We start from the raw sequence: 23,316 nt of genomic DNA, 5'->3' as shown, positions 1-23,316 counted from the left end.
CAGAGTTTAAAGAGTGCCGATAATTATCTGGCCCAGCGATAGATGAGTACAGCCCTTAACGCCTGCCAAAAACCACAAAAGACATATATAAATATCTATCTATATACCGATATATCTGTTTTGCTAAACTCACACTCGACAGAACTTGAACACACGACTCGGGGTTGTAGGGCGATAAAATGCAGTGTCAATTGAAGTGCTTGATTAGGCGATTTGCGAGCGATTCGCCAGCGATTTCGAATGCATGCCTGCAATTAGAAACGGCGTCGCACTGTAAAATAAATGGGTGGCAGGGGCGGTGATTTTTGGGGGGCTTACAGAGGTCTGTCATTCACAAACATGGCGGGGGTGGTGCTTGAAAAATGATTTACACGCGTAAATCATAAATTATGCCCACTTCAAGTGGCCCGTTACGCCAGAGAATCCATGACAAATGCAGATGACGCCCAGGCAACAACCGATGACGTTTGCGATTGCGATGTGATGCTAATGCTGATGCTGATGTTGATTGTGAGTTTGATTGAGATTTTGATTGGGATGATGCTAGTGCCGATGAATGTTATGAAGAGAAGATGCCGCGTTTTAGCACTGACAATTGCCTCTGACCTCCGAGCGACCCCATTGTCCGTAGGCTGCGGCTTTTCCTCCGCCCCTTATCAGTTTGGCAAGGCAGCTGGCCATCGACGTCATTCAACTCTGCCCAATCCCTGCCACTACACGCGAATTCAATTTCAAATTTCACACTTTCAATCACACTCACACCTGGATTGATTGAAAGCGGCCACACTTTCAATGCTAATGAGCTGCGATTCCGCTTAACCATCGCCATAAGGCAATTCAGTTCGCATTGGTCTTCGCTGGGCTGCGCACCGTGAAACCTTCCGGGTCTTCAACAATAATATAAGCAATTCCACCTATTGACACCTGGATATAGTTTCTGTGTGCCCATGCAGAACGTCACAATTGTCGTACGATTATCGCACCATTTTCACGTCCGCTTGTCCAGTCTAATTAAAAAATATCGTTCTTTTCGCTCTGATAAACGCGGTGGCAACGCAAAAAGGAAGTGGCGTGCATTAGATAAGGTCCGAGAAAGATATTTTGGGCCAGTACGATGCATATAAGTGATCTCTGTGTGATGATGGTGTTATCCTTGGCGTTGTTTCTTAATCCAGGTTGGTACTGTATTTATTTAGTTACAGAATAACGGTCGTAAGATTCTATATCTACAAAATAACTTCTAACCCAATCTAAATTACTCACAATTAAATAAATGCCTGAACAATATGCACTTTCTGTGCAATTAACCTTATGAAAAGTATATATAACCATATTCAATTCGCAAATATCACTGTCAAAGACACACAAGTTAGCACTTGAGTACTTCTTTTGCTTCCTCGGGGGTATTTACCCACTTTGAGTATAAAATAACAACAAATATTTTATTTTAAAGTGGAATCTTTACATAACGACAAGATAATTATCAATACCTATTCAGCATATGTATTTCCACGGAATTCTGTCTAGTTGTGAAATCAAACGCAGTTATTCGAAAGTAGTACGATAAGGGCCGCATAAAAACAAAACAGGTCATTAAGCCAAAACCAAAACACAAGTTAAGTATTTTTAATTAATATTTTTATTGCGCATATTACAACATTGAGATAAGTTTGCTATTGAAAATTCTTAAAAATTCTATATATTCTTTTCAAAATAACCGGTATTTATACGAAAAAACTATTGCTTTAAATTCTCAACAAAAAAATTTTGATTTTTGAGTACTAAAATATTTAGAACTTTAGGTATTATGAGGCAATGATCTTTATGCAATTCACCTTAAACCCAGATCAATAGTTCTGCCTTAAGAGCACTTTATAAAAGATCAGCGTTTAACTTAAGAGCAGAAAAAGACAGCATCGCAGAGAAAGCTGATCTCTACGAATCGCTCTCTTTACATCTCTTCGACGGCGTCTGGCCGTTTTCTTGTCAATTTGATAAGGCCACCTTACCTTGAGACGGTGCAAAAACAAACACTATCGCAAACGGCAACGCTCTCAGCTCTCGATTTAAAAATCGTTGCCATTTCGCTTAAATTCGCAGGCCAATTGTCAAAGTGAATTCAGTTGAAATAAGCGCGCTGTGTGAACCGGGCATCAACGTTTTTTAGCGGTTTATATTCAACAAAAAAATACAAACAAATAAAAAGCCATCAGCCAAACAAACCACCTCATGTGATTGAAATATTCTAAAAATCCAAACGTAAATGCAATGATGTTTTAACTAAATTTGGGAAGGCGCGTTGAGCACGTGCCGCACATTCGCAGACACCTTCAAAGCACCGCAAAAAATAAATCAAAATAAAAATAACTGATAAGACTGTATTTATCAGAGCGAGTGAACGCGTGGTAGCTGAAAATGTCCACAAAAACAATATTTAATTAATAAACGTGCGCGATCTAGGGGGCGTGGCGAACGCTCAACAACAATTTTAATTCAGCTTCATTAATTGTTAACGTCAACACACAAATGCATTTGCTTCTGCGTACACAGAAAATAACAAGTTTATTTTACTATCAAGAGATATATTTATATAAAATAATTTGTTCAAATTTTGCATATATTTTTTAAAATTATTTTTATGAGTTTTGTTATATACCAGTTTTATTTAGAATTGAGAAACAACGAATGGATTTGCTGTGTATTTTCATGCGTTTAACATCGCGCTCTCTTCGCATTTTTCGGTAAATTTGTTGTTGCTCGATGTTTTGCTTAATTTTTCTTTCGTGCTTTTTGGATTTTTTCGGCTACGCCGCGTTTTTGTGTGTCGCACGATTTTTAACCAGTTTCTTCGGTCTTCTGAGGTCGAAATAAGAAATGAGAAGAGAGCAAAAAAAAAGAGTATTTATTTTTCTTCTATATTTTGGTTGGCAAGCGATCGTTTAATGTTTTTTCGTTGATTCTTGCGTTTATTTTTACGTTGACGCCAGCTCTTTTGGCCATTTCTTCGATTAGATAATCTCTGGCGAAGATCTCAAGCTTCCTGCTTAGATAATCCAATGGCCAGGGTCACCCAAACTCATACCCCTTCTTTCCCCGTTTCCAATACAGTGTAAATACAATACTATTTGTGAGATCAAAGGATAAAGTGTGAAAACAAGTATAAAATATATATACAAACTATAGCAAAAACAAAAGCCAAAGCAAAAGCAAAAGAAGAGCAAAACGATAGAAAAGCAAAATACCATACCATGGCCATAGAGTCACGCTCTACGGGCACTACAAGTGATACCATTAAACCCGCCATTAAATCAACAATAAGTCCAAAATCTCCAGTGATACTCAACAAAAGACTGGCTGAACAGCTGTTCCGTTGCGCTTGCGCCAATTTTAACCTTCTGCTACTGACGCTGATTCTTGGATTTGGCAAATGCTGCACTGCCACGCCCACTCCGCTGATTACACCCCCAACAAGCACATCTGCAGCTAGCCCACATAGCCCACATAGCCCACATAGTCCACAACCGATTGACGAGGGCGGATCGCTGAGCAAACTGCTCGATGGCAGGGCCTTCATCAACATGGGCTTCAAGTTTCTGAATGTTTCCGGAAAGATTGGCACCCCCCTCGGCATAGGTGAGAACCCAAGAACTGTGCATCAGATGAGATGCGATTGAAAAACCAAAGAAAATATCAAGAAAACCAGAATGAGAAGGTGGCGAAAGGGGGGCTGAAAGTGCGAAGTTTGTTTTTAGCTTAGCATGTGCTAATTTTAGACCACAGACGTCGGCGAGGTTGAAATTGCAGTGGAAATTGAAGTTTGGATACTCTAGCTAAGAGCCTAGTTGGCTAATAACTTTCCAAATTTATATTAACAGATTAAAAATAAAATATATTGCGAATTGATCGTCTTCGTAATGCCAATTAAATTATATCTAGCAAGATCAAGGTTTTTTTTTTCCTAAAAAATATTTGATGACCAAGAATTTTAAGTTAAAATTTATTTTGTTTCGCAGACAACTTTTGAATCAAACAATTTATTAACTTCATTGTCAAATTTATAGATTTTCTTCCATTTACTTAAAGATATTTCCTTTTTAAAATCTAAAAATCTAAAATCTTTTAACTTATAATTAAAAAATAAGCGCAGATATTTTCAGCACGCGCTTTATCAGCTTAGTTAGTATACTATACATATGTATACACATTCAAATTAAATAATGTTGATAATGTTTAATGATTTGGCTGATGGTCTATTCATAGCCTATTCATTAACAATTATCACCCTACACATGTGTACCTTGTAAGTGAAAATGATGTTAATAATTTTAAAGAATGTTAAGCTTAAAACTGCTTTTAAATAAAGAAATTTTTAAAAACTTATAAGTTCATTAGCCCTAATAATAAATAATTTTCACCCCTTAAAGGGCATCCAAACCTACTTAACGTAAATGAAGGCAAAAATATATGGCCTTTCAATATTATTATTTAATATTGAATTTCATCAACAATAATTTAAAACCGCACAATCTCTCCGACAAGGGTATCATCTAAATGTTGAGTCATTGAAAAAACTTCACACATTATGCACTTGAAATGGGTTCAGCTTTACAGATACAGATACATATACAGATACAGACACCGATGTAGTTGCAGATACAGATACCAAAGTGCACTTGCCACTTGTTGCACACACACCGCCGGTTACCGTGGTACTAATGTATCCGAAAATTGTTAATCAACTTCCGCATTGATTTCCGCCTTGCTGACCACAGTGTTTCTATATCTTCTATGGTTTTAAGATAAGAAAAGCGTTTGGTGTCTGTCTGTGACGTCTTTTTTTTGGCACGGGCCATTCCAGCCGTAAATCTAACTTCAAATCTAGCCACCTGCTTTGGCCAATAGGGATTTGCGTTTAGTGCTAGCCCTGAACTGGGGATTATCTTATCGGTCAATTTTACGATTTGTTTTTATGCATTTCTCGACCGCTGGGATTATGCGATTTGGCAACAAGTGGCCAATCAAGGGCGGTCAAACAATAGTATTTCCCTCGAATAAATCAAAAATTAATGAAAAGATAATAAAACGAGTCTTAAAACGTTATAAGTCTTTCAAACGTTCTAGACATGTTATTAACTTTCTGAAGGTAACAAAGTGGAGTGACAGTATTTTACATTTTATATTAATATTGTTCTCGCAGTTCATTGCCTTATATTTAATTTTGAAAATATTTTAAAACCGGTAAATCAATCAAAGTTTTTAAAAACCAAAAAAGAACACAAAAATTTAAAAATAAAACATTTATTTGAACTTAGCTCTTGGGACTCTTGGACTTTGCTCTAAATAAATTAAATTGTTGGCAGAAGATACATATTACACTTAACTCTCTCACAAAAAACAATGCGCATTTTAGATTTTTTTTGTAAAAGAAATTGACGTAGTTCAGAAAATTCGTCCGCCAACTGCGGATTTTTGGTTAAATTTAAATATTCGTAGGGGCTCTTCCTCATGGTGTGAGCTTAAGAAAATGCTTATAAATTTAGACCGAGACGAGCCCCTATTTTTCTGTCGATTTGCGTTATAAGATAGCCCATTATGGAACATCATATCATTCTTATCTCTCAGAGAGTCACACTCTCCCGAGCTGTTGAAATTTTCCTCTGGTGATTTATTGCCTTGTGATTTTTCTCGCCTGAGTGATGCTGTCAGAAAAATTAACATATGCTTGATTAGATATATGCCAGCGCATATAACTATATTCGATTGCGATGTTGCAAGGTCGCCAAAGAGAGACAGAACTTGATTAAAATTTTATTTTTGCGCCCCATTTCGCTTTAGTTTTTAATTTATTTGCTGTGCCAACAGATTTATCTAGCATATATAACTAGCTTGTGCCAGAATCGACGACAAACAATAACAATAACAAATTAAATAGTGGGCGTGCTCATCTTACGTAGAGAACTCGATGTTGATGCAGTTTAATTGTTTTGTTTGTTGACTAGTAAACATGTTTTGATTGATTCAACAATTCAGGCGAAATTGTTGATGCATCGTACGATGCCCAAATCAATCTTTCTACTGATTTCATCCCTCAGGAATCACGTGTTATGTCATTTTATTTATAAAATTCAATTCATTCAGACAATCATCAGGTAATCCATTGACCTTGATCTTGACGCGATCGAGGGGCTGGGCTTATCAACTCCTGCGTAGTAGTATTAATTAATATTAATTTGTTTAATCGAAAAATAGATTACGGATTTAAAATTGTTCCCACCATTTAACACCTTGTTGGACCTTATTCTTATCAAACTATGCTTATTTTTTTCACACAATTATGAACAATTCTGTGCTTGCTCACTTTACTATAACCATGAGATAACTTCTTATCGGGAATAATTTGATTCGCAGTGGTTATCACAGTTTGTTAATAGATAGCCTATTGGTTGTGAAAATCGGATGATTATGACAACTTGCAGTTTCTATCTTTTGGGGGTAAAGTGAAGTTTATTGGGTTAAGCTAACCGGATTGCGTGTGGACTTGTTTTTGGCTATGCGATTAACGAAATCATTAGATATGCTAAGCAGTTTGGTTTTCGATATTTTATTATGTGTATTTATTCATAGTCTCGCACTGCGTCTGAGTTTTTTTCGAAGTTACCGACAGACAGTCTGCTGGCTACCATGTTGATTTAAACTTGTTTTTTAATCTTTGAGGTGTGTCCGTTTAAATACGGAAACTTTGTAATCAATAATCAACTTTAACTAGTTCAATTAAGTTAGTTAAACTCAGTACTTCTAGCATGTGACAAGGCAACAATGGAACTTTATTGATAGGATAGAAAAATATAAAAGGGGTAAATAAATAGGTAAACAAATTATATGTTTTCATAGCCTGTTTTCAATTTGTCAAGGAGTCCAAGTCCTGCATTCGCCATTGAGCTCTTACCAAAATAAACGTAACATTATATGACCCTTATCAATTTCAATAACTTATGCTAACTTGTTTTAAACCCTGTTTAGGGTCACGAAGCATAAATAAATTTTTATATTGTTTCTATAATTGTCTAGAGAGCCTAGGCTTTTCATTTTCCCATTATGCCGTTTTAAATTCTTCTTCCAGCCCACAAACAAATATTTATTTTTGGACTTATTTGCTCGCCACACAAGGCAAAGGAACTCGAGGCTTGACGTCATCGGGAATTACTTGAATGAAATTCCTCCATCTGCCCCACAAACATGTTCATGCATCTGTCCAAATTATAATTCACCATTTTGTTGACTGTCATCATGCATAATTGAAAACAATTCCCGACCAGCCAGCGCGGCGCGGCGTCACGAAATCGAATTGATTTGACCTTATTGATTGACGGCTGGCAATCGGAGATTGCCCTTTGTTTATTTTGCCACACGCACTCCATATTGCTGCGAACTTCAATTACAGCAATTAGCAAGTTTTTGCATATGGGAATGGGAATGGAAATGGTAAAACGTTGGGCTATTGAAATATGCAAACGTGTGATGGATCGCCAGGAGGAGGAGGTCATGTGAATGGTGAATGGATCAAGTGAACAGCTGTCATCTGCAGGCGGGATAGGAAAACCCTTCTCAAACGGTTCCACTTCAGCATTTATCCCTCCTTTATTATCGCTTTTTCTGGCTTTCTGTTTGTTCAATGGCAATCTATTACATTCATTTTTTTTTTAAGATGTCACAATTTCGTTTTAGGTTCTTACACAGAAAAAACATTGATAATACATAATATTTTTACACAGTCAAAGTCTTACAGAAAGATACTTTTAAAAATAAAAATAAAAGACGTAAAACTTATGAATTGGGTGCAAGTTTTTCTGCTTTTTTGCATATAACTATTTCTAGACTTAAAATACTTAAAAACATTTTAAAATAAATTTAACAAAGACCAATCTTTGACGTCTACCAAATTGGTTTTTGTAATGACATTAATATCTGATACAAAATTGCCCATTTCAAGGCATTTTTTTTTTTTTTTTTGGTGTAAGACTGTTGACATTCCTTGGGTTTTTCTGCCTGCCTGATGGCTTGTTTTGTTTTGAATATGTGGATTGCATATTTTCAAGGGCGTCGGGGGTCGGAGTTTTGAGGGAGGAGACCAAAAACTTTGTGATCCATTTTGTTTGAGGCTTTTCTGTTGATTAAAAGCCCCTCTTATCCTCCTTTCGTTTATCGTTTAGTATGCAAATTACTTGTCACACTCACACATATGCACGCAGGCGGATATGTATGTCTGTGCGTCTGCTGGTGATTGTTTCTGAAGTTTTTAGCCCTAATCAATTTGAGCTTTTGTTATTTTTCCCTTTAATGAGAAAAGTTTGCTGTGAGCAAGTGGCCCCAAAGCCCGTAAGTCCGTAACTCCGAGTCGTTATAATTAGCTTTAAGCGATTGTTTGCCCATCTAAATCAGGATCTGTTTGTGTTGCAGGGCAATCTCTGGAGGCCAAGTGCGATGAGAAGCAGTTCCAGTGCCGGAGTGGCGACTGCATTCCAATTCGATTTGTCTGCGATGGCGATGCGGACTGCAAGGATCACAGTGATGAGCAGATTAAAGAGTGCAAGTTTATAGGTAAGTTTTACTTATTTCGTTTCATTTATGTTAACAGGGAAGAACCTAAGAAATTATCCAAACCATTTTTAAACTAAGCTAAATGTTTTGTCATATTTTAGTGGCTTATTAAGTATAACTTTTAAGCAATAAACAGCTCACTTAGCCTCAGTACAATATTTAATTTCAAGCTTTTATTATTTTGTTGTGTTATACAGATTTATTATGGCTCATTGAAAATGACACAAGCCAAATGGGTTGACTTATTCCTAATTCGTATCGCATAAATTTGCTTAATTATTATTTGTTTATTTACATTAGATTTGTTTGGTCGAATTTAATTTTGACACAGCATTACTTTTATGTTTAATGATTAGATTTAATAATAGCGATTGATCAAATAAATTTTTTTTAATTTTTAAATTTATTGTTTAGTATGAAACAAAATTAAAAGTGGAGTTAAGAGCAGGACATTAAACTTAGTATGATTTGATAGTAACAGAAGTGAAGCTCTGACAATCGCAATTTAAGCGAAGCTTTTGATTGCATACTTCCAGGCGGTCGCTGCAATAGAACGTGCACAGTGAAGTCCGCATAATTTGGCATGGTCAGCTGTGGGGCATTTGTCGGTTTTCCTTTTGTTTGAATCAAACCTGAAACGGCCATCGAAATGGAAACTGAAACTAGTTTGCAACATTTACGCATCGCAATTGTCGCTGACTGCTGACCAAAAACTGTGCCATGGCATTCCCTCGCCGCGGGTATCTTTGTATCTGTGTATCTCGATGCACTTGCAACTGCAACGCACTTAGCATTTAGCATTTAGCTGACTGCGGCATGCTGCTCGGTTGCATCAGCAATTTTTCTTGTCGCTGTCTGCCGATTTATCATTTTGCGTCGCACGAGACTTTTGCGACTTATATGCGGCCCGATCGAAAAAGGAAACTATGTGAGGTCGTCTGCTCTGATTCGGCTTTATCGCCCAACTGACAGTTGTGCCAGAGATCGAAAGCCGAGCCATCGAAACGAGTTCATCCATTTTTGGGATTCTGAAGACGCATATAGCAATTGTTTTATATAACTCCCTGGTGGAGCAAAAATTATTTCCCCTGAAAAAAATAGATAATAAGCGGGGATGAGGCAGCAAAAAAATTGCATTTCTGGTGAACTTGGGGAATTCGATAAGAGAGAGCTTGAATTTCCCGAAGAATGCTGAATGTTATTATGCTAAATACACTTCAGAGGCTGCATTATCTCAGCTTATGTATGTTATTGCGACATTAAAGTATTTTTATTGCACAGCGTAAAATATGTCAAGGGGGTGGTTTTCTGTTTAGTTGATATATTATATTTAAATTTGAATATGTTAATATACTGCATTATTATAATGAATTTGATTGGTTTTTAAATTTTTGATAATGATAAAATGAACCAAATTTTAAAGATTTTTTTCAATAAGATAATCTTTTTTTGCAAGCAACAAAAAATAAAAATTGTTAGAAATATAAATATTTTTATATGTCAGAGGGATAAGCCGGTTTATTTCAATGATCAATCCTTGACTCAGGACCGCACTCATAACAATCTGTAATGCTCCAGTTTGGCACTAGTTTGAAAAGCACTCAAACGCCGAGAATTCAACTCAGCTTGAGTCGAATTTTTGCACTCGACTCGCTGGATTTGGCAAGCTTTCGATTTCTCGACTGCTGCGGAGGCTGCAAACAACTTTGGGCGGAATTGTTTTTAAGGATAGTCGCTCTGCAACCAACCACTCAGTTGGCGGCGAACCTCTCAACCAAACGGATGTAAACGCGTGAAACTGTGAAAGGACTGCCTCCTAGTTAAGAGGAATTTGCATATATAGATTTATATATATATATAATATATATATATATAGACGGGGAACCCCCACAAACTCAAAGAATCGTGTGAAACGCAAGCCAGCGAAAGTGTGCCAAGTTTGTGAGTGTGTGCCAAAAAGAAAACCGTAAAAGAATAAACAAATTACGCGAAAATATTAAAGGCTTAACGGACTGTGAGCAGCCAGAGTCTGCGTTGCCAAGATTCGTTTTATCTCTGACAAAACGCCAGCAGCACAGTACATTTAAATCCTGGCGCCCGGGTCCTCACAGGACCGCCAAGGAAGTCCCCGTTTCTCGGCCTGTCCGGGCCAGACTTATCCTCAAAGTCAATCGGTGACAGCTGATGGGGCTCACTTCCCCCCAAGACAGCCGCTCTTCTTGCCATTTATCATTTAGTTGAACATTAAATGACCTTCCGCCATTTCTCCGTCTGACCCCGAAATGGAATATGATGTTAACAATTTATAAATTCTGTCTGCTTGTCCGCTGTGGTCGTAATGAACTTGAAATGTCCTGCTCAAAGGCAGTTTAGTGTACGGAAATTATGCAATCAATTTATGCAAGTTGGCCGGACCACTTGAGAATGGAGGCGTTCTGTTTGTCAATTATAAGCACGAATCTTGGTCATATGAAGTACTCATCGCCTAATATTCTTTAGCTCCTTTAAAAAACATAGAGAAAGTCGCGGAAACAATCACAAAATGGATCGGATTTGGTATTTACTCTTCGTTGCCAGTTTGCTGCACACTCAGAGCCACAGTTTTCGCGCTCTGGCCATAAATGGTATGCAAATAATTATGGTGATTATTTCGTTTGTTGGGGAATTAATGGTTCAAAATGATATTTGCGAGGACAATACAACAAATTAAGTGAAGCATATATTTATGGACATGTTGGAACAACAATAATTACGGATATTCTCACAATACTGAAGTTTATTTAATGAGAAAATATAAATATAGACGAATCATAAATTATGCATATCACATATAATTTCAGCGTATTTGTGGACATGAGAAACCTAAAATAAATAAACAAAGAGCTTCAAACTGTTAATGCACTTTTTAATTGAATTTCTCATATAAAACAATTTAAAATCCATTGCGTTTATATTTTTTATATGCAAAACAGTACTTAATAATATTATATTTATTGCTGCATTTATTTGGATACAAATATTTTTTAATATAGCTTTAATGTTTTGAGTCAATTGAGCAGAAAGTCTTTAAGTTTTAGGCGCTTTTTAAAACTCTGTTGTGTGGCTACCATGTCTTTTATCAGACTAGGTTGAGTCCCAATAGTAAACACCTAACTGTTGAGAAGACTCGGTTAAACTAGTCGAAGTTGGGGAAAACTTTTAACTATTTTGAGGTCAAAAAGTTTTCGACACCTTTTAACTTAAATTAAACATGCCAAAATCCCAATCATCTGGATTTACAAAAATCCAGAGTTTCCCCATGGAGTTTTCCGCCAGTTTTCCGCATTTTCAGCAGCCCATGGCATTTATGCAGGATTCCAGCTATGCCTCGCATGCAACAGAATATTTTTTCGAGCGCCGCTTAACATTTGCATACAAATTGGTAGGGAGCAGAGACTGAGCGGGAATACATGAAAGCATCAACTGCCAAAGGCCAAAGTTTTTTAATCAACTGAAAAGCCGTTTAAACTTAGTTAAAAAAATAAATTGTGCTCCAAAATGCTGCATGACAGCGCAACTTTCATATTTCTGTTTATGCTTATTTTTGTCATTTTTCTTTGGTGGGAGGTGCTGCATAAATGTAATCAATGAATGTTTCGTCCTGTCATATCAGACATGATACACAAACTGGTGTAATTTGATTTTTAATTGGAGACCAAGGCGATCAGCAAATATTACCAATTTGCCCACTGGGCGCAGTTCCCGAAAATAATATCACATATTACAAAAACGCAAAACGCAAGGAAAATAACATAAAATCCAATTGACAATCATTGAACAAAAAGTTGGTGGGGAATTTATTTTCCTCCCTGCACTTGTTTTCTCCCAATTCTTTTTATATGTTATATTTTCGCTTGGGTCACACATGTGGCCAATTTTTATTGTTCAGTGAATTTGTATTTATATTTGCCTTTTTTGTTTTGCTTTTATTTTTTAACAAATATTGGCTCACATCAAAGTTTTGTTTTCGCCAGTTGCCTGCACACACACACACATACACTCATTTTTTTATGCCACATTTCATTTCCGTTCATAAAAAGTTTAGAAAAGTAATCATATAAAATGTTATTGATATGGCGAGCACAGGCCTGACAAGCATAAAAATTGATTAAACTTTACACAACCAAACGTTTGTCCTTTGGCATTGGCCAAGATCTGCATAATCAACAGCAATTTGTAAAAGCCACAAGGCATGTTCCAAACATTTACACCAAAATGTTTGGAATTCTATAATATTGAGGCCGTAAAAATAGCTTAAACTGCCCGAAGAATTTTCCAAATGCCTGGCAACAATTCACACAACAAAGTTAGGGCACACAAAATATCTAATTGTTGGGACTGTTTACCGATAGTATGCAATAGAATTTTGTGACCTGTTTTTCCGGCTGTTGGGCGGCATGGAAAGCTGCGTTTCATAGCAACAAGTCAGCGAATTCAAGAACCGTCTAATCCGATTACAAGCCATACACGTATCCCATATGTATATATATATATATATATACATATATGAACACACGCGGTATAAAATGACACATTTTGCTGGCCCTTGGAGTGGCATTGAAAAGCTATTGCAGCGCTCTTTTTGTTTGTCTTTCTGGGGTATTTTCCTTGCTCAGCACGTGCTCAAGTGCGTGTAAATAAATATGTGTGTGTGCGTGTGAGATGTGGGCGGTGGGTGTGGCCAAACATAAACTCATAAACACGCGCATATTTCTGAGTGGCCCCTATTCCCACGGTTGTTTGTTTGGCTTTTGTTTTTGATACGGGTCGTCCCCAGAGTTCAAAGCCGCGCAAACATACAACTGCGGTGGAACATAAGACTCTAACAAATAAATAAATAATATAAGACCAAACAAACGGAAATATTTTCTAAACCGATTATGTTCATTTTAATAGTTCTGTGACACATATCTACGATTAAAAAAATTAGTGAAAATAATAATTTGCAATTTTAGCTTGGAGAAATAAAAAACAAACAATTTTTAAAAATATATTTCATAGCTTATTAATTTGCCATGTTAAGGAAATAATAGTAAACATAAATATGAACATCCTATTCTTATAAGCACATTAACTTTTAAATGAAATGCTTACATTACGAATTTAGTTTCTATTATTTTGAAATAGGAACAAGATACGAACTGCAAAAATGATTGAATCTTAGTATGTATAACTTAGAGTTTACCCTTTAAGTATAGTTAAAGCTATTCCTTTTATTTCACAAAAGGCAGGGCTAAAATGTTTCTTATTTATGTTTAGTAAACCAAAGTGGTTCTATTTCATGCTTAAGTAACTAAAGCATCACATAATAAATCACTGAGATGTTCTCAACTTTATTTATTCGCTTGCAACAGCTATATTGCCTGATTTAACTCGGATTCTGTTGCTTTTTGCAGAGGCCACTTGCTCGTCGGACCAATTTCGCTGCGGGAATGGCAACTGCATACCGAACAAATGGCGCTGCGATCAGGAGAGCGATTGTGCAGACGGCTCCGACGAAGCCAACGAATTGTGCAGTAAGTATTTCATCCTCCGGGGAAGAGGGCATTAAATCCATACGGGAATCCCGTGAGGAATGAACCAGCTAACCGACGACTATTTCGATTGTGTGTTTAGTGAACGCCTGTCCCAACAACGAGTTCAAATGCCAAACGGTCGACCAGTGCATTCCGCGCAGTTGGCTCTGCGACGGCAGCAACGATTGCCGGGACAAGTCCGATGAGGCGCACTGCAGTAAGCCCCAAAACCATTTTGTCCTTGCAATCGATACGATACGAAACCACACAATGCCACCCACCAAACACCACCCGCCGTTTAATCGCTTTCACTAACCAACTTACCGCATAACTCATACGCACCCTTAATGGAGTGGCGCTTGCATAATTTTCGCAACAATTTCGCCCCCTTGTGTTTAGAAGTTTAATCAAGTCATTGAGAGTGAGAGTCCTGTGCTTGCATATGTGTGTGTGTTTTCGAGCATTGAGAGTGCACACTTGTGTGTGCCGAAGTGCGCGTATGTATTGTGTACTCAGTTGCGGCGGCCCTTGACAACAAGTATTCGACGCGTTTTCGCTGGCGCCCGGGCAACATCGCATGAAATTCGCTTAATACCCGCCCACAGACAAGTAAGCACCGTTGTCATGGCTTATCTGCAGTAAAATTTAGTAAAGTAAAAAGTTAAAATTTTAAAAATTTCCATTTTGAACCTTTATTACAAATTTGAAAAAATTTGTTATGTCCAAGTTACATTAAGATATTAAATCTAATATAATACAACTTGATAAAGTTGTAATTCATAAACATTTAGAAAAGTCCCAAAGATAATGGAATATTTTGCAATATTTTTGTCCTTTAACAGTTTAGGGCTGGGATAAATGAATTTATTGTCATGTTTTCGACGGTTACACACGGCGTATGCGTAGTGCAATGAAAGTAATGACAGCTCAACACGCCACTTTCTCTTTCCTTTCTACCATTTTAATAAATGCTGCACATCGATTTCGATAGGAGCCCGCACCTGCTCACCGGATGAATACGCCTGTAAGAGTGGTGAGGGGCAATGTGTACCTTTGGCCTGGATGTGCGACCAGAGCAAGGACTGCAGCGATGGCTCCGATGAGCACAACTGCAGTAAGGAAATTTTATCAATTTTTTTTGTTACTTTAAGTAGTAAAATATTTGGCAAAGAACATTTAATTAATTTAGTTTGCTTGAATTTAGTTTCTTGAATGATATTTGATTTTAAAAACAAATGTATGTTTAAGTACAATTTTTTTCCCTTGAAATATTTATAAACATTTAATATGAGTCCCGTTCAACGTTTCGTTTGTTTTAAGATTTTGTTTGCCAACTCTTGCAGTGGAAATTTACCTATTTACTTTCATTTAACTTATATTCAGAGTTTTGGTTGAGCTATCCTTGTATAAATGCTACTTAATTTTCATTCGTCTGCAGCACTAGTTCGCAATCCAACTGGTCTCAAAGCTAACCCCATTTTCCCATCCCAAGCCTCAATGCTAACTTATTCCAACTATTGAGGCAACCGCACTTCATTTCGATTCTGGTTTTTAGTTCCCTTTCATTTAAGCATTCGACTTGCTGGTGCAAAAATTCCAATGACCCCCGATGGATTGCGGATATCATATCGTTACTGTATTTAAAGTAAAGAAATGCAAAAACGAGAGTGTGGATGTTTTTGATTTGTAGTGTTTTCTTTTTCCAAGTTTAATTAAAAGCTTTTACATCATTTAGTATCAAATTTGACTATTTATTCATGCTTTTCTCAATGAAATTCTTGCATTGAAATACAGACCTTGCTTTAAATTTTGTAAAATCATTTATATTCGTGCTATATGGTGATTTTTGATTTCGATTACCTGTGATAATGTTTCTAATTCTGAAAACAAATGTTGGCTTTTAGAGACTCCAAATCATTTAGGTTAAAATGACAATTTATACAAGATTTTCTTTATAAAATTCTTGCTTTGGATAGCTGCACCCAACTGTATACATTCTTGTTTTGAATTTTTAAAAGCATTTATATTCGTCTCTTATATGTTGCCGTTTGATTTCAATTACCTTTTTTTTCCGATTGAAATAAAGGCTTAGATACTGAGGTTTTTCCTAAAATATAATTTTTTTTGTTTTTAAAATACTTTATTTAGTTAAAAACATTTTTTTTGGTTTGATTTTTGTTTAACAGGTCACAAAACGAAGCGGTTTCTAGTTTCCAGTTTTAATTTCTTCCTTATCTCCACAAACACTGTATTTGCCCACAGAGTACACTTCATTCTGTTCCACACGTAACTTCCCCATCACTTAATTTGGCTTTGGTTTCTATTGTTTGCCTGGTATTTGTTGCAGCTCCCTTTGTGTGCGGTAAGCCTAAATATTTTTGATAAATTCGCAGACCAGACCTGTCGCGCCGACGAGTTCACCTGCGGCAATGGGCGGTGCATCCAGAAGCGGTGGAAGTGCGACCACGACGACGACTGTGGCGACGGATCGGACGAGCGGGAGTGTCCGGTGGTTCCCTGCGATTCCGTGGCGGAGCATACCTGCACTAATGGGGCCTGCATCGCCAAACGGTGGGTCTGCGACGGGGATCCGGACTGCTCCGATGGCTCCGATGAGCGGGTGAGTGAATAATGCCTGCCATAAATTTTCATACCTTGGAAGCTAAGCAAAAAACCCCAAACTCCAAACCCCTTTCAGTCATTCTGCTTATTTTTTTTTTTTTTTTTGGGTGCTCTCGCCTAAGCCACATGAATTATGGCCAAGTGGGGCATAACTCAGCGCCCTGCCAGCTTTGGCAGCTTTTGTTGTCAACGCATGGCACGCATAAAATTGCATTTTTGCATGCTTGCTTGGGGTGCATAATTTCCTCGGTGTGCCAAGCATTTCCTTGCATACTTCTCCCTGCTGCGAAAAGTTTACCAAACTCAGGGCAGGAAACTTTGTCCGGTTCCTTGGGCTAACCTTCGTTTTATTTTGCAACCTACAACCCTACAACCAAAAAATGTCTGCCATTTTACTATTTTTAAAGTTTAAGTTTACCTTCCGGACCTTATTTAAAAGTATAATTCAAAAGACTTACAAGTGTATTTGTTAAGGCGAGATAGTTTTGTTAAATTAAATTTAATTTATATTTTCAAAATATATTATCAAAAAACAATTTCTAAAAAAAATAAGTTTAATAAATTATTCAATTGAAATATAAGTATTTCTGATTTTCTATCAAGATGCAAAGAAGTCATTAACTGTAAATTATATTTATTTATATTTTAATCTTATTTTATACAATTCTGAAAATTCTTCCATACCCACTTCTGAAAAATGTATGTTTAAATATAACTTATTTATAAATCTTTCGATTGTTACCCACCTGTTTCTTTTACAGTCCTGTGCGAATGTAACCAAGACGACCACGCCCTGCTTGCCGCACGAGTATCAGTGCAAGGACCGCATCACCTGCCTGCACCACAGCTGGCTCTGCGACGGTGACCGCGACTGTCCCGACGGCGACGACGAGCACACGGCCAACTGCAAGAACGTGACCTGCCGGGCGGACCAGTACCAGTGCGGCGATCGCAGCTGCATTCCCGGCCATCTCACCTGCAACGGAGATAAGGACTGTGCCGATGGCAGCGACGAGCGGGACTGCGGACTGAGCCTCAGTTTGGGTGTCGCCCAAGGAGGCTGCAACACCACCAGTGAATTCGACTGCGGCGGAGGTCAGTGCATTCCGCTGTCGAAGGTCTGCGATAAACGAAAGGACTGTCCGGATGGCGAGGACGAGCCGGCTGGAAAGTGTGGCGTCAACGAGTGCGCATCGAAGAACGGAGGCTGCATGCATCAGTGCGTGGACCTGAAGGTGGGTCACCACTGCGAATGCCACGAGGGCTACAAGTTGTCCCCCGACAAGCGCAACTGCCAGGACATCAACGAGTGCGATATCCCGGGCAAGTGCTCACAGATATGCGTGAACGAAATCGGAGGCTTTAAGTGCGAGTGTGAAGCGGGCTATATGAGGGATCCCAGAAATCACACGAGATGCAAGGCCAGCGAAGGACATGCCTCACTCCTTTTGGCCAGACGGCATGACATCCGGAAGATAGCCCTAGATCACATGGAAATGACCTCCATAGTGAACAGTACAAAGGCAGCCACTGCCCTGGACTTTGTCTTCCGCACGGGGATGATCTTCTGGAGCGATGTGACCACGCAGAGTATATATAAGGCGCCAATAGACGAGGGCAACGATAAGACAGTGGTGCTGACCAAATCCTCGGTGACCTCGGATGGCCTGGCTGTGGACTGGATCTACAACCACGTCTACTACACGGACACGCACAAGTGCACCATCGAACTGACCAACTTCGAGGGCAGCATGGGCAAGGTCCTGGTGGAGGACTCTCTGGACATTCCGCGTTCAATCGCCCTGGATCCCATCGAGGGCTGGATGTACTGGTCCGACTGGGGCGCCTCTCCTCGCATCGAAAGGGCGGGCATGGACGGCTCCCACCGCACCACCATTATCAGCTACGACGTCAAGTGGCCCAACGGCATCACTCTGGATTTGGTGCGAAAGCGCATCTACTGGGTGGACGGAAAGCTCAATGTCATCTCCTCCGCCAACTATGATGGGTCACAGAGGAGCCAGGTGCTCTACTCCGGCGAGTACCTGCGACATCCCTTCTCGATCACCACCTTCGAGGACTACGTCTACTGGACCGACTGGGAAAAACAGGCCGTCTTCAAGGCCAACAAGTTCACCGGGGAGGATGTGGAGCCCGTCACAGCAGTGCATATGGTGAGTCTCATTGATGTGGAAATCAAAATGTTATTTTTAATTTTATTTAGATTTTTGTTAAAATTATTTAAAAATTAGTACACAGGGGGGTGCCACAGAACTCGTTAAAGTTTTGAAACTATTTAAAACGGTGTGTAAAAGTATGCAGAATTTTATTTAAAATCAATAAGTCACTTGGTTTTCTTTCCAAAGATGAAATAAATTTTACATTGCATTCTTTTGGGCAGTTTTTGAGGTGATTTTAAAACCCAAGCGATAGCTTATAATTTACAAAAGTTGAAAGTTATATGCATTCATTCTTAAAAAATTTGTTTAACAGTTAATAATAGTCAAGCGCGTTCATTTTATATCAACCTATCTATTCTTAAATATATATATATATATTTGCTTAATAGCTCCAACATCCAATGGTGGTGCATGTGTACCACCCGTACCGCCAACCGGACGGTGTGAACCACTGCCAGTCGGTCAACGGCCACTGCTCCCATCTCTGCCTGCCAGCTCCCAGGATTAACGAGAGGAGTCCCCGCATATCCTGCGCCTGTCCCACGGGTCTGAAACTGATGGCCGACGGCCTCATGTGCGTCGAGGATCGTAAGTACTCGATAACTTTTAGCACCTCTTTTGCCGTATGCTTTTAATTTAACCAGCATGGCTTTTAATTTTGATTTTATGCTTACTAATAAACCCCTAAAACCCCTAAAACGATTCCCCAATCCGGCATGACTTGCACCCGCATGTAGCTCTTTACGTGGCTTCCATCACAAAACCCCCGCGAGCCCGCAAAACGAAACCGAGCCCAAAATTTCCACGCCGGAGACTGCCCACGGGTGTCCAAGTGGGACAAGCTAACATTCGGATAGGACTTAACGATGATCTCCAGCTGAGCACAAAGTGGCCCTTTTTGGCGACGACTTTTGGTATGCCTGACAACCCAGTTCTGTGTGGGTCCACCCTAAAAGGGAACCTTTCGTTGTGTTGTCCTCATTTGTCTGGGAAGTCGTTTTAGATATCTTTCTTGTGTTGTCTTTCTCCTGTGTAAAATCACTTAATGGTTAACCTTTTGTCCTTATTGTCTAATGGGTAACTTGAAATAGAATTACAAACATATTAAAGAATATTAATTAACTATTTGAAAGTTAAATAAAAATATTTGAATATAAGTTCTTGACCTTTTGTTTTTATTTGATACAGAAAACTATTTTTTTTTTTCAATCAACATTTATTATCATAATGAATATAAAGAAAAAATATCAAACAAATTTGTCAGTGAAATGTTTTTGTTCAATTTGTAAAAGTTAAAAATAGTCATAAGAGTGTGGAAAATACATTTTTGGTTTTGTATCTCATTGTCCTTGTGTTGTGTTGTTTTTATTTGTGTTCTTCATTTATTCCTTATATTGTTCCTCAAATGACAAAAGTGTTTACCAATGCCCTTCCAAATTTTGGCAGGCAAATCATACAAACAACTCTACAAATTCGTTATTATTCCCACACACTAAATCTTCCCATCGATCAACCTCAGATTTTTAGCCGACACAACGGAAACGAAGAAAACTTCATCAGCAGGACGTCAGCGGAAATTTTGATTAATAAGACCCGAGGGGGAGCATCGATAGTTATCCTTTCGGATGGGTTGACAGCCCGGTGACTTCCTCTCTCAATTTATAAGATTCGACGTCTTCCTCTGCCACTGTTTTTGCCCCAATTCACGCACTGTTTATAAACACTTTCGTGAAAGATTCAGATTTATTGCAAGCGTATTAATCAAACTGCTTGCCGAGATCTGCACTCAACCGGAGCCCTTTTGCGGCACCCAGGCCACAACATTTGCTTTGTCATGGCCCACATTAATCATCATCAGGCGGAGTTCTGGGAGGACAACCCCATCCCTGACAGTTTCATAAATGCCATCGCAGTTGAGCCACTTGCATCGCAGGCAACCGCAAGTAGGCAGGCGATGGCCCGACCCTGCAATTGAAACCTCAGCAGGGAGCACCACCATCCCATCACCGCCATCTGAAAGTCCACAATTTTCAGGCCGCAAAGTATGAGGTTAATATCGGGAGTTTCGTCTGTCGGCCCCCGAGGGTGTTTGCTTTAAAGTGCGTCTCAACTTAATGTTGATAACTTTTACTGTTTTGACTAGAAGATGTTCTCCCTCGACGGCTGACAAAATCCCATTAAATGCTCTGCGTTAACGATGTCATTAGGTTGCCATTGCTATTGCCATTGCTATTGCCATTGCCATTGCCATTGACGTTGCCATTTCCCATCCAAATCTAAATCGGCGGCAGGCCGCTTCTTGCGCATAAAAGTATTTGCCATCAAAGGCGCGAGCGCGTTTAAGTGTTTATTTGCGCCTAAATGCGCACTTTGAGCGATTTGATTGAAAATTCCTTCGCATCTCAGGAGAAGAGGTGGAGTAAGGGGGGCTTAAAGCCGCTGGGAGTTTGATGTTGATTCCCTATTCCGCTTTGCTCTTTTATTGCGATGATTTCCGTTTTCTTTTTATACAGTTTCCCCCTTTGTTTATCATTGCTGTAGGTGAAGTACCGTTTAAGTCCCACCATTGTGTGAAAAAAGCTTAGCCCTTAAGTCTACCCCTTTATCCAAAAGTGGTAGGATGTCTAGAAATAAAACACTTTCCCCAATTTATGTTTTTTAAACAATTTTCTGAAATATGTTTCATAAAAATGTAAAGATGATTATTTACTTACTCCAGCTGTTGCATGTTTATAATTACAACTTTTTTGTTATCCTTAATTAAGGTCGGAAAAGTAAGTTAGGCAAATGGTTTTGTTGTTTGGAATATTACAGCATGTTAACATAAACGAAATAGAACTATGGTTGTGGTATATGCATATTCATGTTTACTTATCTCTTGTTTAATTTAAAACAATCTATGTTTTTTTGTTTACTGTCCCCTATTTTTATTGAAAATTCGACTGATTGCAAATCAATTTCCGTCCACAGTTGCCGACCAGCGTCCTGTGAAGAACCAGACCCAAATCGAAAAGACCACAACGCCCAGCGAGCAGCCGGATTCCGGCTTCATTGCGCTGGTGGTCATAGCCAGTCTCAGTGGCTTTGCTGTCCTGCTATCGGTGGTAAGCTGGGTCCACAGACACGGTGAAAATGGGAAAAACTAATCAATTTATCCGGACATTGACAGCTCCTGCTCATTGGCTATCGCTACTGCAGCAAGCGACGCATTAACTCGATGAACTTTGAGAATCCCATCTACCGCAAGACCACCACCACAGAGGATCATTTCAGTTTGCGTAAAAACCTGCCGGCACGGATCTACGACCACACCAGTGTCATGGATGAGGAGGTGGGTTTTCAATCAGATTTCCAATTTACCTATAATTTCAGAAGGAGAGTAAACGACTTTTAAATCGTTTAAAGCTTTTAAAAGTTTGTGCCCTATTTGGAATTTATTTAGCTTTTTTTTAAACTAGTGTATAGCTTATACCATTTTTCTTAAAATATATTACATATAAGAAATGTTTTTATATAAAATCTAGTTGGTTAAATTTATACAAATGCATACAATGTTTTTAAATACAATTTATTATTATTTTTCTTATTTTCAGTACTCACCCGTCATAGGCATATCCTCGTACTAGATTAATTCCATTGGAATCGTATAAGAAGTGGATTGGAGGATTCTTTTGCTTGGTCACTAGAAAAAGTTGATGACCAAAGCTGACTCGAGACCCGTGGCAGAAAAACACACGCCTGAAGACTGAGCAACTCTGTGTATTGTGTAAATTAATTATTTTAAAATTTTAAGGCACGGCAAGGACGGCGGGTCACCTTGAGGCGCATCCTCAAAGGATGCTGTACAAAATACTATGTCGCAGAGTTCTATCACAAAAAAAAACAAAAACAAAAACGAAACAAATTTAAAAGAAAACGAGAAGTTTAAGAAAAATCTAATTGCTAATTATAAATTAAATAGTTCCAAACTGTATATAGCTGTAAGTGTGCATTATTTTTAAATGAAGCAAATTAATATTACTATACGTAAACATGACGGAAAGATCATAATGCTTATGATCTACTATTAGTGCGAGTTGAGATATTATATTTCTGTTCTCGAGGAGCAGAATCGTTTTATTATTACCATTATTACTACATACGTATTAGCCTTTTGTTAACTGTATTTGTTAAGTGTACATACATATGTATATGTTTCCCCACTAAAAGAAATATGATGAATAATAAACTCAGATTATACTTATGTGTAGCATACTCCTATGAGACTATTTTTATATCTTATGGCAATTTGTTTGGTTGTAGTTTGTAGGTCAGTCCTTCTGAAAAATAAATACATTTTTTTGATGGATGTGCCAGAAGCA

The 23,316-nt window shown here is 38.3% G+C and overlaps 1 protein-coding gene across 15 annotated transcripts; it reads left to right on the top strand.

Moving 5' to 3' along the window:
- The first annotated feature begins 583 nt into the window (after nucleotides 1-583).
- On the top strand, nucleotides 584-23,209 carry LOC128252088 (very low-density lipoprotein receptor). 15 transcript variants are annotated; one of them, XM_052979515.1, is made up of 13 exons: nucleotides 2,104-2,259; nucleotides 3,109-3,633; nucleotides 8,458-8,598; nucleotides 14,034-14,153; nucleotides 14,254-14,370; nucleotides 15,145-15,267; nucleotides 16,547-16,773; nucleotides 17,537-18,949; nucleotides 19,345-19,543; nucleotides 19,693-19,869; nucleotides 21,926-22,059; nucleotides 22,125-22,286; nucleotides 22,549-23,209. In XM_052979515.1, the coding sequence occupies exons 2-13, from the start codon at nucleotides 3,249-3,251 to the stop codon at nucleotides 22,579-22,581; spliced, it is 3,231 nt and encodes a 1,076-aa protein (XP_052835475.1). In that variant the 5' UTR covers nucleotides 2,104-2,259; nucleotides 3,109-3,248; the 3' UTR covers nucleotides 22,582-23,209. The 15 variants fall into 15 exon arrangements, with proteins under 15 accessions (XP_052835483.1, XP_052835489.1, XP_052835475.1 ...); XM_052979516.1 differs by having other exon boundaries at nucleotides 2,109-2,231; XM_052979523.1 differs by lacking the exons at nucleotides 2,104-2,259; nucleotides 3,109-3,633 and adding an exon at nucleotides 584-1,175.
- The last annotated feature ends 107 nt before the right edge of the window (nucleotides 23,210-23,316 follow it).

This window comes from Drosophila gunungcola, chromosome 3R (genome assembly GCF_025200985.1).
Source record: "Drosophila gunungcola strain Sukarami chromosome 3R, Dgunungcola_SK_2, whole genome shotgun sequence".
Classification (NCBI taxonomy): Eukaryota; Metazoa; Arthropoda; class Insecta; order Diptera; family Drosophilidae; genus Drosophila; species Drosophila gunungcola.
The sequence above is the reverse complement of the archived record's forward strand: the minus strand, read 5'-3'. Positions and strand labels throughout refer to the sequence as shown.